This window comes from Sebastes fasciatus, chromosome 1 (genome assembly GCF_043250625.1).
Source record: "Sebastes fasciatus isolate fSebFas1 chromosome 1, fSebFas1.pri, whole genome shotgun sequence".
Lineage (NCBI taxonomy): Eukaryota > Metazoa > Chordata > Actinopteri > Perciformes > Sebastidae > Sebastes > Sebastes fasciatus.
In genome coordinates this window covers 12,166,050-12,187,865 of record NC_133795.1, presented here as the reverse complement: position 1 = coordinate 12,187,865, position 21,816 = coordinate 12,166,050, and the positions used below count along the sequence as shown (strand labels likewise).

The window sequence follows — 21,816 nt, the reverse complement described above, 5'->3', positions numbered from 1 at the left end:
AGCAACCCACTCGATGTTCAAAATGTAAAGTGAAGTGGATTTTCTTCAGAGCCGTGTATTATAATACCACTGAATCGATTCTCACCTTTCTCTCTGTCTTTGTTTCTTTGTCTCCAGAACCTCGACAACTACAAGCAGACGGCAGAACAGTACAACGAGGCAGCTACTAAAGCTGAGGCCCACATCCGGTAAATACTGTGAATTACTTTGCAACCCAATTTTCTGTGGAATGAACCATTCAGTATTCTCATTACAACGATGCTCCCTACTGCCTCAGTGCTGTTATATTTTTACGAGCCTACTGTATCAAAGGCTAAAGCAGTTCGCTGAATGCACCTGTAAATAATCTATTAGTTGAGGCTGGGATTTTTTTTTCTTCACTGGGCTAACCCTTCATATCTAAATTTAAGGCAGACATTGTATGCCAAATTATAAAAAAAAAAAAAACTCAGCACAGTGGATGACAAAGAGAGAGCAGCTCTGACTAGCAGGATGTCCAGACAGCAGATGTGGACAGAGACCTGAGTGTGAAAGCTGGTTGCAATGTTAGTAGGGCTTTTCATTGTTGATTAATCGTTCAGTTGTTTGGTCTATAAAATGTCAGAAAATGGTGAAAAATGTTGATCCCAAAGCCCCTCACATCCTCAAATGTCTTGTTTTGTCCACAACTCAAAGATATTCCGTTTACTGTCATAGAAGAGTAAAGAAACCAGAAAATATTCACATTTAAGAAGCTGAAATCAGAGAAATTTGACTTTTTTTCATAAAAAATTACTCAAACCGGTTAATCGATCAAAGAAGTTAGCGATTAATTTAATAGTTGACAACTAAACGTTGCAGCTCTAAATGTTAGTAAGCTGTTAATGTGAACCCCACACCTCCCGTAACTGCCCGACAGTCCACACATTAATTTTTTTCCACACATACAGTGAGGCAGAGCGATAATTTACTATTATCACATCTCGTCTCCCTTAGAACAGTATTTTGACATATTAACATATCAGGGCTCGCCATTTTCCTCTTCAGATGAATGATAAGTTAAATACTTGTGACATCTGTCGCTGCTCGACGTTTAAATACTTGAGAATATATATATCTTTTTTATATTTAGGATTTTGATCTACCAAATCAAGTATTTCTAACAATGTGATAAACATAGTTTTGAGTTTTCATCATGCTATTTTGTCACGACATGCAATTATAACAAAACAATCATTATTGAGGCAGTACTTTCCTTTATATCACCTGCTAGGTGGCCTCTCCAAGTATATTTATTGTGTTGACCCATCTTAACATGTTTTATTTTTCATTATTTCTGAGAATGGCACTATAATAGCCGATTGGATAATGCAGATCATTAACTCTTGCTGCTCATTTTGTGTTTCTTTCTTTCTTGTTTCTGTTAAGTGCACTGCTTTTTTTCTCTCTTTTTAAAAAAATAGATATGGCAAAGAAAACTGTGAAATATATGAGAGTATCATTGTCTTTGTTTTTATTCCACTGTATTCTCTCCGGTGCTCGGAGAGACAACTTGAATTGTATGAAGCCGATTAGCTTGTTTGGAGTATGCATTCTCTGCTGGGAATGGGCACTAGATTTCATGTATAGATTTGTACAAATATCGATACATCTTGTGGCCTATTGGGACTCTCTCTACTCTGTCCAATGTGTATTAGAATATTGACATTACCATCCTTGCCGTTATTTATATTTTTTATAATGATGCACCTCAATATTATCATTTGTCTTGTAGCCACTACCAGCTTGATAATCATGGCGATAAACTATGAACGACTTGGCCTTTTAAATGGGTCCATTCTGCTGGTAGGAAAACGGAAACAGCAGGATTTCACAAGAAGTAGAGGTGCTCCTCAGACCTCACCTCCTGTCAAATGGCATGTCAGATTCATTCAGCACTGAACCGCCGCCAGACTGGCACTGCCAGAGCGTGTGAGCCTTGCCAATTTACGCCCCTCTATAACACCCATTCTTACCCCTTTTTGGAAGCCAAAGAGCTCCGTGAAGCCAATTTAGTCGGAAAGCCATTCATTTCCCCCTTTTCCCGCGTGCATGACAATGATTATCGCACAACTGATGAAAGATGGTTAATTAATTCAGATCTCTTTTTTTTTTTCCTCTGTTATTCTCACGTGCTCATTCCTCACCTATTAGTTCCCATTAACACATAAAGCCTTTGCTTTTGTACCCTCGCTCTTATGTCTTCAGTTCAGTTCAAATGAAATATAACCTGTAAGTTATAATGTAGGAGCCAGCTATTTTCCCTCTGCTGCCTGCAGTGTTCCCTTGAGATTCACCAGGAACACAACAAACAAAACAGAAAACTTAATAATCTTTCTACTGAACTGCAATAATTTCATATTAGGTTTATTAGTCAATTTTACACTGATGTTTTAATAGCAATATCCGAAAAGATCAATTTCAGTTGGATAATGAATGTAGAGTAAGGCTCAAGTCATTAAAGGGTTTGTTGATGTTGTGGCGGCACAGAGGCGTAATTGAATTCTCAACAAACTCTCTGCAATATCACTAACATGTGAATATATCTGTCATTCCCTAACAAGGTGGGAAATGAAAGAAAGTCAACATCAGTGTCAGATTATAGTTTTGCATTATTAGTTTGTTTGCACGATTAGGCTTTGTGAGTTTAAAGTGCTGTAGCTTGAAAAAGCAACCTTCTGTCCAAGGACTTCAGTCACATGGCATCCCTATCTCTATTATTTAAACTGTCACACAAAGGAAGATTATAAAAGTAAATGTGTGAATGTTATTATTAAGTCAGTAGCGTAGTGTAGTAGCGTGCAGTCTTTCCTGGAAACAGCAAGAGGAAAAAAAGTAGATGCTAGGTCTTTCTGCTAGCTCTGCACTGTATGATGGGCGGTGACCTCATCCACGACACTGCCATCTTCCTGCACCTGGTCCATTGAATTTAACAGCATGCAATTCAATTCCAAAATTTTGTCCAAATGATTACATTAGCAAGGATTCGCTATTGTCCATAGCTGCATGGAAGAGGTTAGAAGATCAATTCTGCATGAGTTTGCCGAAAGAACAGCATTTTGTCCTGCCACAATGTGTTGCTCATTATTTTTTAAAGTGTGCGCGCACGCACACAAAATTTCACTCCCCTTTTTTCCCTTTCCATCTCTGCCACACATACAGGCACACTTTGTATTCAGGCAGCCACGTGCTCGTCGTGTTCTGTCAGCATTTGGGCAGCGTTTCATTGTGCCGTGGTCACGCTGTCATTTCACACTACACTGACCACCCAGTAATTATTCTATTTACCCACCGCTGAAGGGAGGGGGAGCAGCACAGTCCAACACGTTATGTAGCTACAATATGTCTTTTTCTTCTGTCTTTGTATCTGTCTCCGTCTCCAGTTTTGCCAATGAATCTCTCGCTTATTGTCTTATTTTTTTAATTACGCTTGATATGTTTCTGCCCATTTGTCTTCCTTAGTTTAATGTCGTCAGCATCTTTGTCTTGGGATTTCTGTCTTCATGTTTTTTGTGGGTATACGAAAGAAGAAGACTGATCTTAATGTCAGGTGACTTGTGTTATTTGGATTCTTTCCTCTTCTTGGATGTACTGTTGAACCACCTGACCTGTACATCTGCACCTAGTTAGTGCAGGCCAACACACTGGCTGATGAAGCCACAAGCATAGGCACAGATTACGCCTAAATGACAGCAGAAAAATTATAGCTACCTAATAAGGAGTGCAAGAGTCAGGACTCAATAGTATGGAGAGATGATTTAAGAGTGATTCGCTGAAAAAATAAATACAATATGTGCAATTTAAGGAGAGAAATGGAAGTGATTTTTTTGCAGATCAGACTCAGCAATAGCACATTATTCAGTGCTGGAGAAGGTGGTGGAAGATGTTGACTGATGGCTTTCTGCATGGAGTGGTTCAGATCAACAGCTTCACCATGAGGAAAAGTGGAGGAAGAAGTTGTGACTGAGTGACATTTATTTATTTTATGTTTATTTGATAGGGACAATTACAGAATACATAGATAATTGCACAACACTTATCCAATAGAGTGTATCACAGCATTTATAGCTACTGTTAATTTCCAATGCCCGTCTCTAAAAGGGTCTTTTAAAATAACAAATGTAAAACATTAGCAGTATTGGAAAAGAAGAGCCAGCAGCAACATAATGCAGGGTGCCGTCTGATGTGTAAGACTCAACCCGGTCTCACAGGAAGACATAAATAGCACAACATCACAAGGACAAATACGTGCGGAAACAACGTAACATCAGTACGGAAAACACGTCACAAAGTCAGTAAAAAACATGTGACAAACGTCACTAATGTAACTTATTAAATAGGACCCATCCATCTCCACACCCGCCCACCATAAGCAGTCTTCCTCAGTGAGTGTTGCAGGTTCACACAGACTACGCAGTCAGTACAGACTACATGGCTTGAAATGACACAGCAAAAGCAAGAAAGGCGTTCTTATTGCACGCTAAATGGCTTGCGCAATATCGTTTCATTCATACACCTTTTTGTGGTAAGACTGGACCATATAGGTACGAAGGTACGGATCTCTTTATAGGCTATTTATCAACACTAGGGTTTAAAAGTTGATAAAAGCAATCAAGGCTAGCTGGTGGAGGAAGTAACTCCATTTGGGGAGACAGAAATCAGGTACAGTGCTCTCGATTAGTTATAAGGGTCACCACCATTACGAATCCCTTTTCGTCATTCCCAGTTGTTTATTGACAGAGTTGTCCCACTTTGGCTGCTATTTCTTTGCTGTGATTCCAGAACCGGCCCCAAATAGTTTGAGTGCAAAAGTTTAAGCTAAAAGCTGCCTCTCACACCTGAGGAGGGCACTTTGTTGATTGCAGGGCAACAAGATGGAAGCCTCCTGGGTTATTGCCTCTCTTTTCCTACATTGGACAGGTCACACTCTCTAAAACATTATCCTCCAGTGGGGACACAGTGAGTGATAAAAATGTTTTCCAGTGCCATTTTCTACTTGCCTGGCCCAACTACATGGGGCGTTTTAGAGAAGTTCATCCATTAGCCTTGCCTTGGGGTATCATACTACCCAGATTCCATGAAAATACCACACCTAAGAGACCCACAACATTGCAGCTTAGCTTACTTTAAGATCTAAAAATCCATTAATCCTCTTTTAAAAGAACTCGTTACCCTCAAAGTGTTTGCAAAGACAGAACCTAAGTGAACCTCAGGTTGATGTCTGTGTGAGTATCCACCATGAAGTAACTGCTGACAGTTTGTGGTTAAAAGCCTTCTTTCATGTGGGTTTGTTATATCTACTTTATTCCTTATGTGTGTCTATTCTTGTGTGTGTGTGTGTGGGTAGCGTGTCCAATTAGTGGAACAGACAGGTAGCTAACTGTAAGGATCTCTGTGCCCCACAAGGTAGTAGACTGCTAGTCATTACTAGAGACAAGACCTGTCTGCACTGTGTGCTCCAACAAAGATTTACCATTAAGACAGAAGGCTGCAGTCACATATACACTCTGCCTCTGTGTACCTCTCTTTGACTGCCTCTATACAGTATATCTATATAAAGAAACACCTACACGCACCAACACTCCTGCACAAGAATTACAGACAGGTCAGATTTGGTCTGTGCAGTAGCACTAGATATGTGAGGAGACAAGCAAGGGTAAATTCACATGTTACATTTTCCAGTGGTGCATTAAACAACAGATTATCATGATTTAATCAAGACATCGCCTTTATTATGTTGATATGAACGGTTGTGTATGCCATAGCGCTGTCAATCGATTAAAATATTTAATTGCGAAATTAATTGCACATTTTTTATCTGTTCAAAATGTACCTTAAAGGGAGATTTGTCAAGTATTTAATACTCTTATCAACAGGGGAGTGGATAAATATGCTTGCTTGATTTATGCAAATGTTTGTGTGTGTGTGTATATATATATACAAACACACACACACACACACACACACACACACACACACACACATATATACTGTATATATATATATCCCTTTAAGAGACCCCTTTGAAAAGGACCATTCCAGTCTCAATCTGTTGCGTTAATGTGTTAAAGAAATTAGTGGCATTAAAACTAATTGCGCTAACTTTGACAACCCTACTACGTAACAATCGGATTAAGTCTATTTGCCATTGGCTGCATCTGGTATAAGAACTAGAGGTCTTCACAGGCCCACTTCTTAGTTCTTAGTTACCAAGGCCCTACCCGGAACCAGAGTTAGGCTGGGTACAAATAATATTCATTCCAATCAGGTCGGGTTGGGTCCCTTTCATTTGCCGCGAGTCTTGGGTCTGTATCATAGTCTGTATATAAAAAGTGGACGTAGTCACCGTGACGTCATCCGTTGGTTTGTCGACTGCCTTTTTGAAGCATTGAGTTCGTCATTTTGGCCGTCGCCATCTTGGCTTTTTTGCAACCAAGTGACACGAGAGGGTGGAGCCAAGTACAACCGAAAGCTGAATAAGACATTTTCTTTAATGAGCCGAAAACACACTGTGAAAGGGTTAAAGTTGTAAGACAAAAACACGGACAACTCCCTGACCGACCAACGTCGTGGTCGCGACTGATCAATCAAATGGGACCATAATTTACTAAACGAACATCATGCTGTGTTGAAGAAGACTTGAAACTATCGATTGAGACCATAAAGTCATGTTTACAATGTTTACTGAGATAATAAATCAAGTGAAAAGTAGGGTCATTTTCTCATAGACTTCTATACAATCAGACTTCTTTTTGCAACCAGAGGACTCGCTGATAGAAAGAACGCAAGTTTAAGGCACTTCAGCATTGGCTTCACTTTCACACCCAGAGGTTGCCCACTGGTCTGTATATAATCCCAAATGGAACAGACTCACTATCAACTCTGACATTGTAGTGTTTCATATCACAACAGAGAAATGTGTTTTTGACACCAGACAGTGTGCAGTGTAGGGTAAAGTATGTCCTGTTACTCTTTTTGACCTTTGCTGCTTGCTAATCATACCGCTGCCAGTGTTTGTGTTCTCTATTTGAGTCGGTTCAGGTCAACTACATTTTGGATCGTGTCTACTTCGTCCTTGGCTCTATTTGGATTAGGTCTGAATTTGGGATTTTTTTTGGTGGTTTTCCTTTTTTTTAGTTCACAGTCACAGTTTAGAGAGAGGAAACAACATGGGAATGAATGAAACTGCGGACGTTGCATTAATGTTGTATGGCCTCAACAGGGCACCCCATCTGTGGAGACATCTAATAGAAACGTAATTAACAAATTCATGTAGTGATAGATTTACATATTGATGCAAAGGACAACAGGACCTCATATAGTAACACAAAAGGACAGCACAAGACAAGCAACATTTAAAATACAGTAAGCTACAGTGGGTTTTTTTCAATAGAAAAGTGAAGTTGTTTAAAGAAAAGGACCTTACAAATGGAATGACACAAAACTGGAATTGAAATAGTTGATGATAAAAAGGCTAGCGATGGAAGGCGATAGCAGCGAAACGCTCCAGAGAGCATGTCTCACCTCACATCACCCACAGCTCGAGTGAGTCGTCCAACCGCAAGGTCCTCCTGATTGAAAAGTTATCAGCGATGAGATGTCGCACACAAACACACGTGCACATGTGCCCCCTTATCTTGTTCCCGCATGTCACCTGTTTTAATGAAACACTCTCCTTATCCCCCCCCATCTCTCTCTCTCTGTATTCCCACAAAGTGAGTTTGATGGGGATCAATCAGCCAGGCTAACAGAGTGCGAATTGTTCTCCTACATTCCTATCTCTCTTCAGCACTTCAGCTGTCAGCGTATGAAGATACGGGCCGAGTTCTGTCGGTCTTCAACCCATCGCTTGTAGTTGTTTTTGATTGCTATTCCCATTTGAGACGTAGACTTTGTAAGTGTTTTGGTGGACTCCAGATTAAACTTAGTGAAGTTTTTGGGGTGTTGTCATATTATGAGTTTAGCAAAGGTAGGATAAGTGATTATTATGACTCCCAAAGTAATCATGGCTTCTGAGTTATGTCAGTCCTCAGACAGACCTTCACAGGCTTTATGAACTAATTCTGTAGTTCTGATTTGATGTGATTCTGAAAGTAAGATTTCTGCCAGTTGAAATTTAATGTTGTGGATGTTATCCTTGTGGTAGTATCATAAAAGCTTTACAAAGCCTCTAACAATACGAGATGCACGCTCTGTCGTTCCTTTTGATCTCACCCCAGCCGTGACATTTTTGATCCTCTCTTCTCTCCCCCTCCACTCGGCGTAATATTAAAAAATCCAGAAGTACAATGCCATGACTGCTGCTTTAAAAGAACCCAAATCCTTGTCATCATACATTAATAACCGTTCACACACACACACACACCAACACAAACACCAACCTTAGACACAGAGAGAATAATAAAATGCTACGCCTTTACGATTCTTCCTTTTTCTTCTTATTACTTTATTCCCTAATGTCACGCTTTGCAGCGGCGCAGAGCTTGAGCTCTCTTCATGAAAACCACACGCTGCCAAGGTGAGACAAAAAAATAATGAAATACTTTTTAACAATTTGAACCTAATCTTTCCCCCCCCAACTCTGCACGTATTCATGCAAAACGTCACAGGCAGAAAGAGCGTTGTTTTGCTTCTTCTCCCTGCAAAAGTTAGCTATCAAACTAGCCGGGGCGGCTAATGTTTTCCTAATAGGAGCTCACCTTTAATTTCAGTCAAACGAAGCAGTTGGTGGAGATTAGCACAGGCAATTTTCTGCTTCAGATTCCATTATTAAAACACTCCTGCTATCAGAAAGTTTCTCTTGTTTGAATTGAGAAAAGTTTCTTTTTTTTTTCACTTGAGCTTAGATTAATACCTTTGTGCTATTGTTGCTGTTATCTCCTACTCTTAGGGAGTAATTCACAATGCCGACCAGCTGTCACAGCGCTAAGTCAAACATCAGCCAGTCGTATAATTTTAATCATGTGATTGAAACTCTTGGCAACGGATTTTCACAACAACGCCGTCTTTATTTTCAGTGCGACAATACAAATTCTTTGTTTTCAAGAGCTGACTTGGCAAATCCTCTCTTTTCATTCAACCTGAAATCCTCTATCCTGTATCATAAGGCTATTAAGTATTTTAATAATAGCTCAAGCCAACACCTCAGATGAGTGTGTCCAGTTTGCTTTAACATGTTGGAACTCTGTTTGTCGCTCTTATTAACATCAACTAGTGAATTATAGAGACCCTGGTGGCACATTGTCAGGGTCCCAACTGAAGGATCAGTTACACACTGTGCACTAATATTCAACCGTCATCCTGACCATATAGTGGCGTGGCACCGCGCAATGTGGGCTATAGAGGTACCATGCAGATTGTGATGGTTGCCATGGGTTACGGTTTGTCTATGAGAACTGCAAGGGTTATTTGTCATTTAATACGTCACTGTCACGTTCTGTCTCTCTCTCTCTGTCTCTCTCTCAGGTTGCATTCACTTTCTCTTCTCATGAATATTCTCTCCGCCAGTGATTTATTTAATCCTGTCGCTCTTCCCTCCACTGCACACACACACACACACGCACACACACACTCAGACTACACAATACACATATCAGTGCAGAGGAATTTCTCCCACAGTCTTGCGTGTGTACAGTTTATCTCACACACGTGCACTGCATTTACAAAGCACAGTTCAAACACGCGCACACACATTTACTGTGTGCATTTGTCAGTGAAGGAAGGCAGCGACTACTGAGTTCATTCATATGTGCATGATTCTGTAATTGCTTTGAGTGATGGCATGAGGGCAGCTCTGTCTGTGTGTGTGTGTGTGCATGATTGCGTATGTGAATGTCAGGTGGTCAGCTTCCCAAAATAAATAGGCATGTCTCATCATGTTAAAGGAAGCCATGCGTCTCCTTATCAAATTGAACACTAATTCTTTCTCTTCTCCGGCTCTGTCTCTTGTTCTTTTCTTCTTCTTTTTTACAGTACAGTGTTGTATACAGACTGAAAAATGACTGCGGGGTAACATCATAGAGTTCATTAGAACAATTTAAATAGTAAAAGTCTACAAGAGGTCTTGTCTAGTGGAGGTAGGGCTGCACGATTATGGTCATAGTGATAATCAGGATTATTTTGATTAATATTGAGATCATTATTCATAGATTTTAGGGACAAAATATTTTTAGTGTAATTTCACATTTAAATAAACAAACAGAGCGCTGCTTTCACTTCCATGTCAGAAATTCAAAATGTATCTTTTTACTTTGTTATTGTCATCTATAGTGGTTATTTGAATAAAAAGACACAATTCAAATGAAATAGGAAATAATTGATTGTATTCTTATTTGAATATTTGCTTTGATTGAAGTCTTATAAGCTGCTTAGAGAAGTTAAACAGGTCATATTTCTCTCTCAATATCTATTTTATATTGCTGTGAAAGCATCTCCTTCAAACAACTGGATTTATTCGAGTTTCTCACCAAAAACTACATTTTATAAGATTACATTTGTACACATCATGATAGCGTTATAATTTACCATCGCACAATACCTATTTTAACTGAGCAGAGCAGTGGTTAAGAGAAACGCATCATAGTGTTACTCAATGGAACCTCCGTTAACAGAGCCCTTTAGCTCTAACTGGTCACTGTGATTACTCTGAGCAGCATGCATGGGAATGAATTACGATACAAGAAGTATTGATTAAGTTAGTTGTTGCAAATGTTTTAAGGTTGTTCCTCCATGGCTTATTTTTGACTTGCAGTTGTGACAAATTGACAATATAAGTTGTCATGAATGAGAATTGCTTTTGGTGCTCAGGGAAAAAATGGAAATTTGAACATCTATAATTCCATGGCAACTGGGCAAAAGCAAAAAAGGATCATGTGATATGATCTACTACATGAAGTAATATGAATTAATGGACTGTTTTGTTTATTGGGTAATGTCCAGGTCTGAAAACTGAAGCAAATGTGGAAGTGCCTAAAACCTGCATTCTTTCTAATAGCCAGCAGGGGGCGACTCCTCTGGTTGCGAAAAGAAGTCTAATTGTATAGCAGTCAATGAGAAAATGAGCCTACTTCTCTCTTGATTTATTACCTCAGTAAACATTGTAAACATGAGTTTATGGTCTCAATCGCTAGTTTCAAGTCTTCTTCAATACAGCATGATGTTCATTTAGTAAATTATGGTCCCATTTAGAGTCAAATAGTCCATAAAGCAGGGTATGCTTTAGGACGTGGCTACCTTGTGATTGACAGGTCGCTACCACGGCGTTGTCTGCATTTTTGTCTTACAACTCTAACACAGTGTATTTTCAGTTCTTGAAAGTTAATTATAACCCTTTTGGTTGAAAATGTCTTACTCAGCGTTCGGTTGTAGTTAGCCCACCCTCTCGTCTCACTTTTGATTGCAAAAAAAACAAGATATCAACGGCCAAAACCCATATGGCAACGGCCAAAAACCAAGCTGATGACAGTCAAAATGCTGAACTTGAGGCTTCAAAACAGCAGTCCACAAACCAATGGGTGAAGTCACGGTGACTACGTCCATTTCTTATATGCAGTCTATGGTTTTGTACTGTTCTGTTCTGTTGCTAGTGTCGTATCTTTCCTGCGACAGTGCTGTTGAAGTGATGAGGAAGGATGCTCCGCGGACACTGTTCTTTTTGGTATAATAGAGTTTATTACAAACAAGCAACAAATGTCATAACGAACGTCTAGAACGTCCGGAGGTCTCAACTCAAATCTGAGAGTCCTGCCTTTGGGGCTCTCGCGCCTCCTTATATCGGGCACAGATGTTATGCAACATCTGTCATGTAACATGCGAGCTGAGCATAAGTCCATGTGTGTCCTACATGTTTATCTTTCAACCCCTGGACTTTGGACCCTATGTCCACGTATGCTATTTACCCATGTTTGCATAAGAGGGGCCCCGCTGTCTTGTATAAGACCTGAAAATATACCACATATTCCCCCCTTCGAGACTTACACAAAGTCTCGAAAAAATACAATAAAAGACATACAGGTGTATAAACATGACAAATTTAACAACCCTTCCTTTTTACCATTGAAACAACTACATGGAGTATAAAAGTGAGAGTGAAAAACCTGTCCGGCAGCTAATCTTTCTTGAAATATCCATTAAACAATGTAGACAGGAAAATTCTCTCACGGTCCCTCTGCCAAGGCGACCATACGTAGTACTCCATAACACCGAAATGAGGAATTTTAGCAATTTGTGTATGGAAATGATTTAAGCAAATGCATATGGAACTCTCAGCAAATCAAAACAAGATAATGTCCAAAGTCAGGCTGGTCGACCCATCGCACCTTTCTATGGACCTTTTCCTGCCTACCCCACTGTCCCTAAACATCGAGAAAAAGAAAAAGAAAACATCTGAGGTCCCATTATATTTAGAAACCATAATTTCCCAAGCATGTAATACACAAAAAAGAAAATTCATTTTCAATAATACTAAGGTAACATCTAAGAGAAGACATAAGACTGTATAACGCTGCAGTTTCTCAGCAGCCTTGACGCCGGTGTAGTATCGATGACGTCTTGACTCTGGATGTTGTATCGCCAGTCCACGTTCAGAGTTCTTCAGGCCATTCGTATTTTCATGTTTGAAGTGTCTGAATCCATTCAGCCCCTCGGAGTCCCTGACAATCCACCACCCTCACAGTGTTCTTCCCCCAATATGTTCTAGAATGAAAGAAAAGAAAACCAGTATCTTTTGCATACATAACAGATACAAATTAAAACATCAAACACAGAATAAGAACACTTCTATAAGTAAAAATGTGAAATTAGAAATCATATTATCCATTAATCATATTGTTCATTTGTTGCCATACCCCCCCTTCGAGACTACACAAAGTCTCGAAAGAGCAAACCCAAATCAACACTACAAACTATGCCAGCAAAAACAGAGGTAAAGAACAGGATTATAATCCTCTGAGATATTTAAAATGGATATTCCTCCACCAATTCGATCTTTATTGCGTCATCCTCTTCCACGTCCGTGTCAGCTTCGTGTAATAATGGCATCAACGTTTGATCGCCGGGCAGCACAACTCCAACCCATTTAATTATCATGGCCTTTGCAAAGGTCAACAACATCGTGCAAAAACAAAACATCACGCACAACGACATAACGAGCGCTACCAAAACCTGAACTAACACTGCTCCTAATGGCCCCAATTTATCCTGCAACCAAGCATTTGCAGACCATCCCGCGTCTTCTGATGGGCCAAACGCATCTCTTATGAGCTTCAATGCCTCTATGACACTAGTCATATTATCAGAACTATCAGGAATCAACGTATAGCAAGCATCTCCTGATAAATTTAAAGCAACACATAAGCCCCCTTGTTTGGCCAAAATATAATCAAGAGCCATGTCATGTTTCAGCAACGTCAGTCTGTGACTTCTCTGGGTGTTTGACAACAATTCGAAACCTCTTATGGTTTCGTTCGCAAAGCCTTGCAAGGTGTAGGTAATGTTGTCGATGTGATCTGCCAAGAATGCCACCCCATACCATGGAAATAATCCTATACCCCACTTCTCTCCTAAACTTATTCTCCAATGGTAGGATTCCAACTTGTGAAACTGTGCCAACTCACGTTTTCTCCTACTACTTGAAGCAACATCAGATTGGACCCCCTTTGGCCCTTCTCCCTTCTGGCTAGTAAGAACCTCATATGGAAGTTTCAACAGTGCCATATAACAGCATCCTGTCCACCCATATGGTAGAAATATGTATGCCTTATTACCACAGACCCACCAAATATCCTTGAAATTCCCGATAGTCACATTCCCTGGCAATATCTGATTATGTACCCTTACAATTGTCTTCTTTTTGTGTTGTGGTACCTGAAAAGACGCTTCATACGAATCATTACTATTCCCACGTTCCATTTTACCCAAGTCCATCATATATTTATCACACTTTGATAACCCCATAAACGTTCCCGGTCCTTCATGAGTTGTATTTGAACAAAAACAGCTGTTAGCTCCCACTGCTGTCACCTCCATTATATCAGGGACCGCTGTTCTGATATCTTCATGCTGATCAAGTATATTTACATATGGTAAACCTGCCAACCAAGAACAAGTCAATCTAGGCTTAAAAAGGTTCATTGCTAAAGCCATCACTTTATCCACTGATGATTGCTGTTGATACAAGAGCCATGATAATGCATAACTTTGACACATAGTGGTTAGTGGTTCTGGTATAGTCTCTAAAATCGAAGGCCATGAGCTTGGTGTTGGTACTTTCAACACACATGGACCCTTCAATTTCTTGATTGATCTCACTGAGTGTGTTAACTGCTGAAACCATAAATTTCTACCTGCCCATGGGTCTACAATTCCCAACGCTAAAGCATCAAATCCATACGCTTTCCACTTAGCTTCTCTCTTCTGCATTACATGGTTCTGTTCAAACATCTCCTGTGATATCCGATCCGAGTCAACAAACTCCTTTCCCTCATCTACAATATTCCTCTGAACAGTCTCAAATGAATTTCCAACCTTCACTTCCTCAATCTCCTTCCTACTACTCACACTAATCCCCATCTCTAACATAGACTTCCGGCTCTCATTCACCATCTCTTTCACTTTCAAGGATACTTTGTCAAGTGTCTGTGTCACATTCTCCAATTTCTTAGGCGTCAATGATGTCGCCAAGGTAGTACTCTGATCGAAAGCATTATCATTATTTATTGATTTCAAATTTAAAGTAGCAGCCTCTATACGTGTGTTATTTACCTTTGCAGTGGTTACTTCAACAGGTCTTAGGTTTGTTATCATAAGTCTCACCTTACGACTTATGTAACTTCCAATCCAAGAGTGGCTAGATGGAACAAATTTAAACTCTGGCTCCCGATATGTGCACATATATTCCCCTTCATCTTCCCGAGTAACGTTGCGCACTGCAAGTGAACAATCATCTACAATTTTCGTATACCTCATATCATTGTACAATAAGTACTTCCTTTGATTATAAGGCGGACCGTGTTGTCCAGGAAGTATCAACTCCACATCCTCTCCACGACTATTTTCCCACTTGGGAAAATCGTGAATACGGCTATTCCCTATTCCACATTTACAAGGAAGAATAACCATTTTTCCAAGCTTGGCTCTGACCACTATCTCTTCAGGTTTTTGCGTCGTATAAATCTTATTAGGTACCTCTGTTGTTAGCTGTGACACATTCTCTACCATCCTAAGTTTCATAACGGAGAGGTTTGACCCTCCTCCGGACTGGCCTGGGACTCCTTTTCCCAACTGAACCTCCGAGTTTTCTCGCAATGGAGTCAGATCTCTTTGCATCCTCTGGTGTGTCACTCTCCACTGAAACATGCTCTGTTGTTTCTGGGACATATTGGAATTTGATGTATCCAAATACATTTCCTTGTCCATCATCAACATTATCATTACTGACATCATCAAAAATATGCTCAGCATCATCGACATTTTCCACAATCTGGACAATCCCCCCTTCTTGATTTTGACTTGGGAGATTCTCATGCATCTGCCCTTCGGCTGCCTGTTCTCCCTCATTTTGTTCCACAGAGTCATCTCGACTCTGTGTGGGTTGTACCTCTTCTCTGGGTGCTTTGACGCAGTGCGATAAATGATACCAAGTTGGAGATCCCTTAACCTGGACCGCGGTTCCAGTACTGCGATTTGTAACACTGAAGGATCAGACCCAAATGCCTTCCATTTAGTGTCTCTCTTTTGTATTGTATGGTATTGATCCATCCTGTACTCTGGTGTCTGATCAGAGTCAACAAAGTTATTATCTATGTTTAAAATAGTCCTCTGAGCTGTCATAGATGACTCTACATACTTCTCTTCTATCCTATGTTCTCTAACTTCAACAATGTCGTTACTGCTGTTCACGCTAGGCTCTATTTTTTACATTTGCTTCTGGATTACATTAATCACATCCTTAAAGGTCCAAGATGTCATATTAGATGTCTGCGTTGTATTTCTAAATGTCGTAGATGCCACGGATGTCGTCACTGTTGTAGCATTCATCCCCTTTGAAGTCATAACTAGAGTAGTAGCCTGAGTAGGTGTATGAACATTCTTAGTTGTTTTTGGAACTAACGTAACAAGCTTTATCTGTGTACTAATCACCTTTGGAGTGGTTACTGCAGTAAATTGTACGCTGTTTAATTCCTAGTTTTTGCAAAATCAATTTCACCGTCTTATCCACAAACTCTTTCCCATTGTCTGAGGATATTCGATCTGGAAGTCCCCACCTGCTTATGACCTCTCTGCATAAGAACTTGGCAACCGATTGAGCATTCCCTTCAATCGGTTTTATCATGTCAACATAGTCCACAACTAGTTACACCTGCCTATGACATAATCAATCTGTTCAAGCAAACATGGTGCCCAAAAATCATACTCTTTTGTAATCTTTCTCTTAACTTCCCCCTTGCAACGTGAGCTAAGCCATGCGCCTCCTGAATCATCAGACCCAACAGGTCTGGGGGTGATAGTATCAGCCCCTCATGATTTCTCCAAAGTCCAGTAGCATCTCGGGTGGCACCTCGGTCTAGCCACAACTGTTTGTCCATTTCAGGAGCAGCTTCCTGCATTAAAATCACATCTTTGAGCGTAATTTTGTCTTCCAAGTTCACTTCATGCGTGACGAGAAGAACTTTGCCCAATTTATCTGCTCCAGTGACTGCTTTTGCAGCTTCATCAGCCGCTCTATTCCCTTGTGAAACCCTTGACGCATCCCTCTTATGTGCCGCACATTTAGCTATTGCTATTTCTTTAGGCTTCATCATAGCATGCAACAATTTCATGATCTGGGCGTGATGCTGTATCGGCGAACCATCCGTTTTCTTAAACCCTCGGTTCTTCCACACTGCTCCAAACAAGTGGCACACATTATGTGCATATGCAGAGTCAGTATATATCGTCACTCGCTTCCCTTCTGCCAACAAACACGCTTCAGTTAGCCCCACCAGCTCAGCAAGTTGTGCAGATGCAGGCTGTGGTATCTCTTCAGCCTTCTCAACTGCAAATCCAGTTCCCTGGGCTTTTACTATCGCATAGCCGGCCCTTAATTTATCGCCCACACGATAGCAAGACCCATCAGTCCAATACTCCAGGTCCACCACATGCAATGGTTTAGTCTCTTGTGAACCCATTAGGTCCCTTTAACAGCATCATCAATTTTATTCCTAACTTAAACCCCTACCTACACATTAAAGCACTTAGTAAACCCCACTGATCCAAACAGTTCAAACGGCCAAGGATACTCCCACATTCCAACCTCCTCTAGGGAATTCTGAGACGAGTGAGAGAGAGGGGGGGTTTCAAACGCTACCCTTCTTAAACGAAGTTCATGGTTTTATACATTCTTTATTCTTATTATTATATATTTCTATTCTTTTCCAAGGGTTATACGGGTACTGCAGTTACACAATTCCACTTTATTTGTCCTGGTTTATAGTTATTTATCTTATGTGTATGCGTTTATCGTAACCAGGCTCATTTCAGTGGCTCATCGTTTTATTCTTTTACTGTATCTCCCGGAAGTCCCTCTTTTGCAGAGAAAACAAGCGTCCACTCCTACCGGCCGTGTCATCACGCCCAACGGCGTGAGTGACAGCAGTGATCCAGAGAGGGTGCGCTTCGATCTCTGATCCAGAGCAATTCCCACAATCAACGGCTTATGTTTTACATTATTTAATTAATTTAGTCTTCTGGAAACAGAAGCTCATGGTTTTATACAATACATCGGGCCACGTATCTATTCTTACAAATTATTAACTTTGACACATATATTCTCTTCCCATGCATTTTATGGCACACATATGGCGCCATGTGTCACACACCCACATTTTTCCCAGCTGCATCTCCTCCCAAAGTCCATACACACACATTCTCTTCACTCCAACTTTAGATATCTTCATTCATACAGCATGCTTTCTGCCGCTATTTTCCTTACTTTTTCTCATAAAATTTGTGCTACCATTGAAGTGTAAAATCTCCGAAGAGAGGCTACTTCTTGAACACCGTTCGTCAACAAGCGTCAGAGTGGTAACGGTCATTCGAATTGTGATTCTACACTCTCCAGTTATTAAACTGACCATAAGATGTCGTTTTCAGGTTTTAATTGCGGCCCATACTACATGCTCCTCCACTTGAGGGCTTTCTATTCTATCCGATTTGCGGCTGTCCTATGATCATTTCCTTTATTTCCTTTATTTCCTTTATTTCTCTGTCTCTTAACACTCTTTACATTTATTTATTCAAATTACCTGGATCCAGGTTTCCCAATTTTGTCTTTCTAAGTTAATTCCGGACTATGTCAGAGCCATCGTTACTCAGTGTCTAATATGCATTTTTTATGCATGTGTCTTAGCGTTAATCTTGCACAATACTCTTTAGTACACCTTATAGTTACCATGACTATTCTAAACTATTCCTTGTATTTCTCATACTTCTTTTCTTCACTTTATATCTTTTCTCTATTCATTCCCCTTTTTTTCATTAAATTTAGCACGGAGCCTCACTTTAAACATCAAATCAACAGTACATGTCCATAACAAGAAGGTTCTTAATTTACGGTGTGTCCAAACAACTCCACATAACAGCCCCAATTAATGACCAGCATTCATCGAGTGATCTCACCGTTTTGTGAAGTTGTGCTGATGGTCACTTCCGATCCTGTTCGTGACGCCAATTTTGTCGTATCTTTCCTGCGACAGTGCTGTTGAAGTGATGAGGAAGGATGCTCCGCGGACACTGTTCTTTTTGGTATAATAGAGTTTATTACAAACAAGCAACAAATGTCATAACGAACGTCTAGAACGTCCGGAGGTCTCAACTCAAATCTGAGAGTCCTGCCTTTGGGGCTCTCGCGCCTCCTTATATCGGGCACAGATGTTATGCAACATCTGTCATGTAACATGCGAGCTGAGCATAAGTCCATGTGTGTCCTACATGTTTATCTTTCAACCCCTGGACTTTGGACCCTATGTCCACGTATGCTATTTACCCATGTTTGCATAAGAGGGGCCCCGCTGTCTTGTATAAGACCTGAAAATATACCACACTAGTAAACTGAGTGTTCATATGAGAGGTTGTACAGGACGCAGTGCTGTGAATAATAAGTTGTCTTTGCATGTGTGTGCGTGTGAGCGTGCGTGTACATATCCATATCCCAATCCTTACAGTTACGAGTTCTGTCACAACAGCAGGTAAATTACTACAAGCAACAGAGCACTCAAGGATTACCCTCATGTAGGATTAGCATTCACTACCTGTATGTGTGTGTATGTGTCTGCGTGTGCTTGTGTGTGTTGATATTATTGTGTGCTTTTGTCTACGCCGACATGTACCGTATGTGTGTGAGTAAGATAAAAAGAAAAGAGAAAGTTTGACTTTGACTCCTAAGCTGCTTTGTCAATGCATAATTCATCTCTCTCCACAGGCTGCACCTTGAAGCCTTTGAAACTATCTTAGCTTCTCCAACTGCAACTAAAACAAACCATAAACAATCTCAAGTGTTTTTATTTTATTTTGCTCTTCGTATGATTTAATGAAACAAAACAGATATTGTTAGTGCAGCTCTTACTGAGGTTTCAGCTAAGCCTTCAAGGAGTTGGTAACGTTTAGTCACTTGGACCTGTTTTATTTTTTATTGGCACAAAGCTGATGTTGTTGAAATTCCAATTTGGCAATCACAGTTAAAATTAATGACTTCTTTTGGTATTTAGTAGTTAGTCCTTTTGTATTCATTTTCTCAAAGCAACAAAGACCAAAATTGCCATTGTATGTTTTCAGTGTCTGAAATCAGATGTTATCTTGAGATAGTATTGTGATAGTGATATTTTACAGCTTTACAGTGCTTTGACTAAACATTAAAGGAAATTTCTGTTTTTTCACACCCAAGATCTTAGTTTCATGGCTGTTTATAACCTGTGTGATCATGTCACTGGGTCTGCTCCTTGCCCTGTTACGCTCCATCTACTGTAGTAAGGCCACGTCTGATCTCAGCTTGGAGTTTGTCAGTAAAACGTTGTCATAATTGATGAGAAAGAATCATGAAGAGCAATTTACTACGGCAGTCTTCGAATGTGATGAGCCTTAAAGCAAACAGAATTCAGAACAGATTTATGAAGATGTTCTGCCGTGCTTTAGTAAAAAGGTTAAATGTGTCACTCTTCGTTACAAAAAAAGTGTCATATAGCATTAATCTGAAATGATATGTCAATAGGGAGATAAATTAGAAAATTAGATCCTTAGGCCCTGATGACACAGAGCGTGTTTTGTAGGTGGAAAACATGAGGTGCACTACTGGCTTTTTGTTGCCCAATCAGACAAAGCTGCGTCTTTTTTTTTTAATTATTGTTACTAGGCAACCAGCAAATGTGCCAACGTAAGCTTTACACAAACCATGAAATGTTCACTACCTAATAGTTTAGATTATTGGAAATGTTTTCAGCTTGACGCGTTCAGGGCGCGAGCTGCACAGAGCATAAAAATGCGAGGTGCTCGGCAATGCAAAAGTGACGCGCAAAACGCTTCAATCTCTTTAAAAACATTCAAAAAGCCGCCCAGTTACTCTTTTTTTTTTCTTTTTGTGGAAAATGTTTTCTTGTTTTTTTTTAAACAAATTCAAACAAAACAAAGACAAGAAATAGCGCTCAATATCTGACAATAAATCAACGGTGGATAATAATAATAATCAATCAGTAAATTTTTTTGATGTTTTTGTCAATACTGAGCAAGTCATGCAGCACTACCGGCAGTAACACCTGGTACAAGACAAACCCCTGTTTTCGGCTCCTAAACAGGAGTGGCTCAGTTAAAATAGACAATCTAATGAACTGTCAGAAATGCACAACATGATAATTGTATCCAAGAAGTTTGAGCACACACAGCTGGCTGTGCTGTGTTGTTTTCACACTGACCCTCCTCTCTGCCCTCTGTTTCTGTGTAGACCTCTACAGACTGCGTCTGTGTGCACCGAGCTGCAGGCCAAGGTGCTCCAGTGCTACAGAGAAAACCCACATCAGACCCTGCACTGCTCCAGCCTGGCCAGACAGTACATGACCTGTGTGCAGCAAGCCAAGAAGGTAGGCGAGGGCTACAAACTGAACGTGGGTGTGGGGAGCGTGAGAGAATGAAAAAAACTGTTGTTGATTTTTTTTTTTTAGATTTCTTTTTTTTTTGGGTGTATTAAGCTGGGCATACACTGTATGATGGGCTGGGCATACACTGTATGATTTTAGCCTGTTTCTGGCCAGACTTTTGAGCCGCACGACTCATTTTAGAGTCGGACCAAATTTCAGCTTTGTTTGCCGTGCAGTGTACAGAGGGGACAGAGGACCGATTAACTCCTTCCGATCAGTCGGATGAATTTCTGACATGTCAGAAATTTTGGTCGGCCATCCACAGGATCTCGCACAGTTGAAGCAGAGCCACGAGCCTATTCCTCAACATCAGTGCCTTATTTCTACTTTTCTTAAGTCAAGTCAAGTCAATTTTATTTGTATAGCCCAAAATCACAAATTTGCCTCAGGGGGTTTTACAATCTATACAGGATACGACACCCTCTGTCCTTTACAGTGCGACCCTCTTACAATCAGAGCATCGCTATTAAGATAAGAATTTACAATAGATATAGTAAAACATCGCTAGACTACCTACAATTCTCTCTGCAAAATGGATAAGCAACACTGTCCACGTCTTCCTATAGCCACCATCTACGCCATATACGCCAGCGCCTCTTTTTTTTGACGTTTCAGCAGGCAGGATGGCACACATGAT

At 40.3% G+C, this 21,816-nt stretch overlaps 1 protein-coding gene across 4 annotated transcripts in view; it reads left to right on the top strand.

Annotated features, from left to right (window-relative positions):
* chchd6b (coiled-coil-helix-coiled-coil-helix domain containing 6b) overlaps positions 1 to 21,816 on the top strand; it is an 80,119-nt gene that overhangs the window by 32,447 nt on the left and 25,856 nt on the right. For 3 of the 4 annotated variants that reach the window (XM_074629489.1, XM_074629479.1, XM_074629499.1), the window contains 2 exons: positions 118 to 188; positions 20,987 to 21,122. In XM_074629489.1, coding sequence (XP_074485590.1) covers positions 118 to 188; positions 20,987 to 21,122 — 207 coding nt within the window. Of the gene's footprint in view, positions 1 to 117; positions 189 to 20,986; positions 21,123 to 21,816 lie in introns of those variants that run through there. The other variant, XR_012593258.1, reaches the window with a different exon arrangement.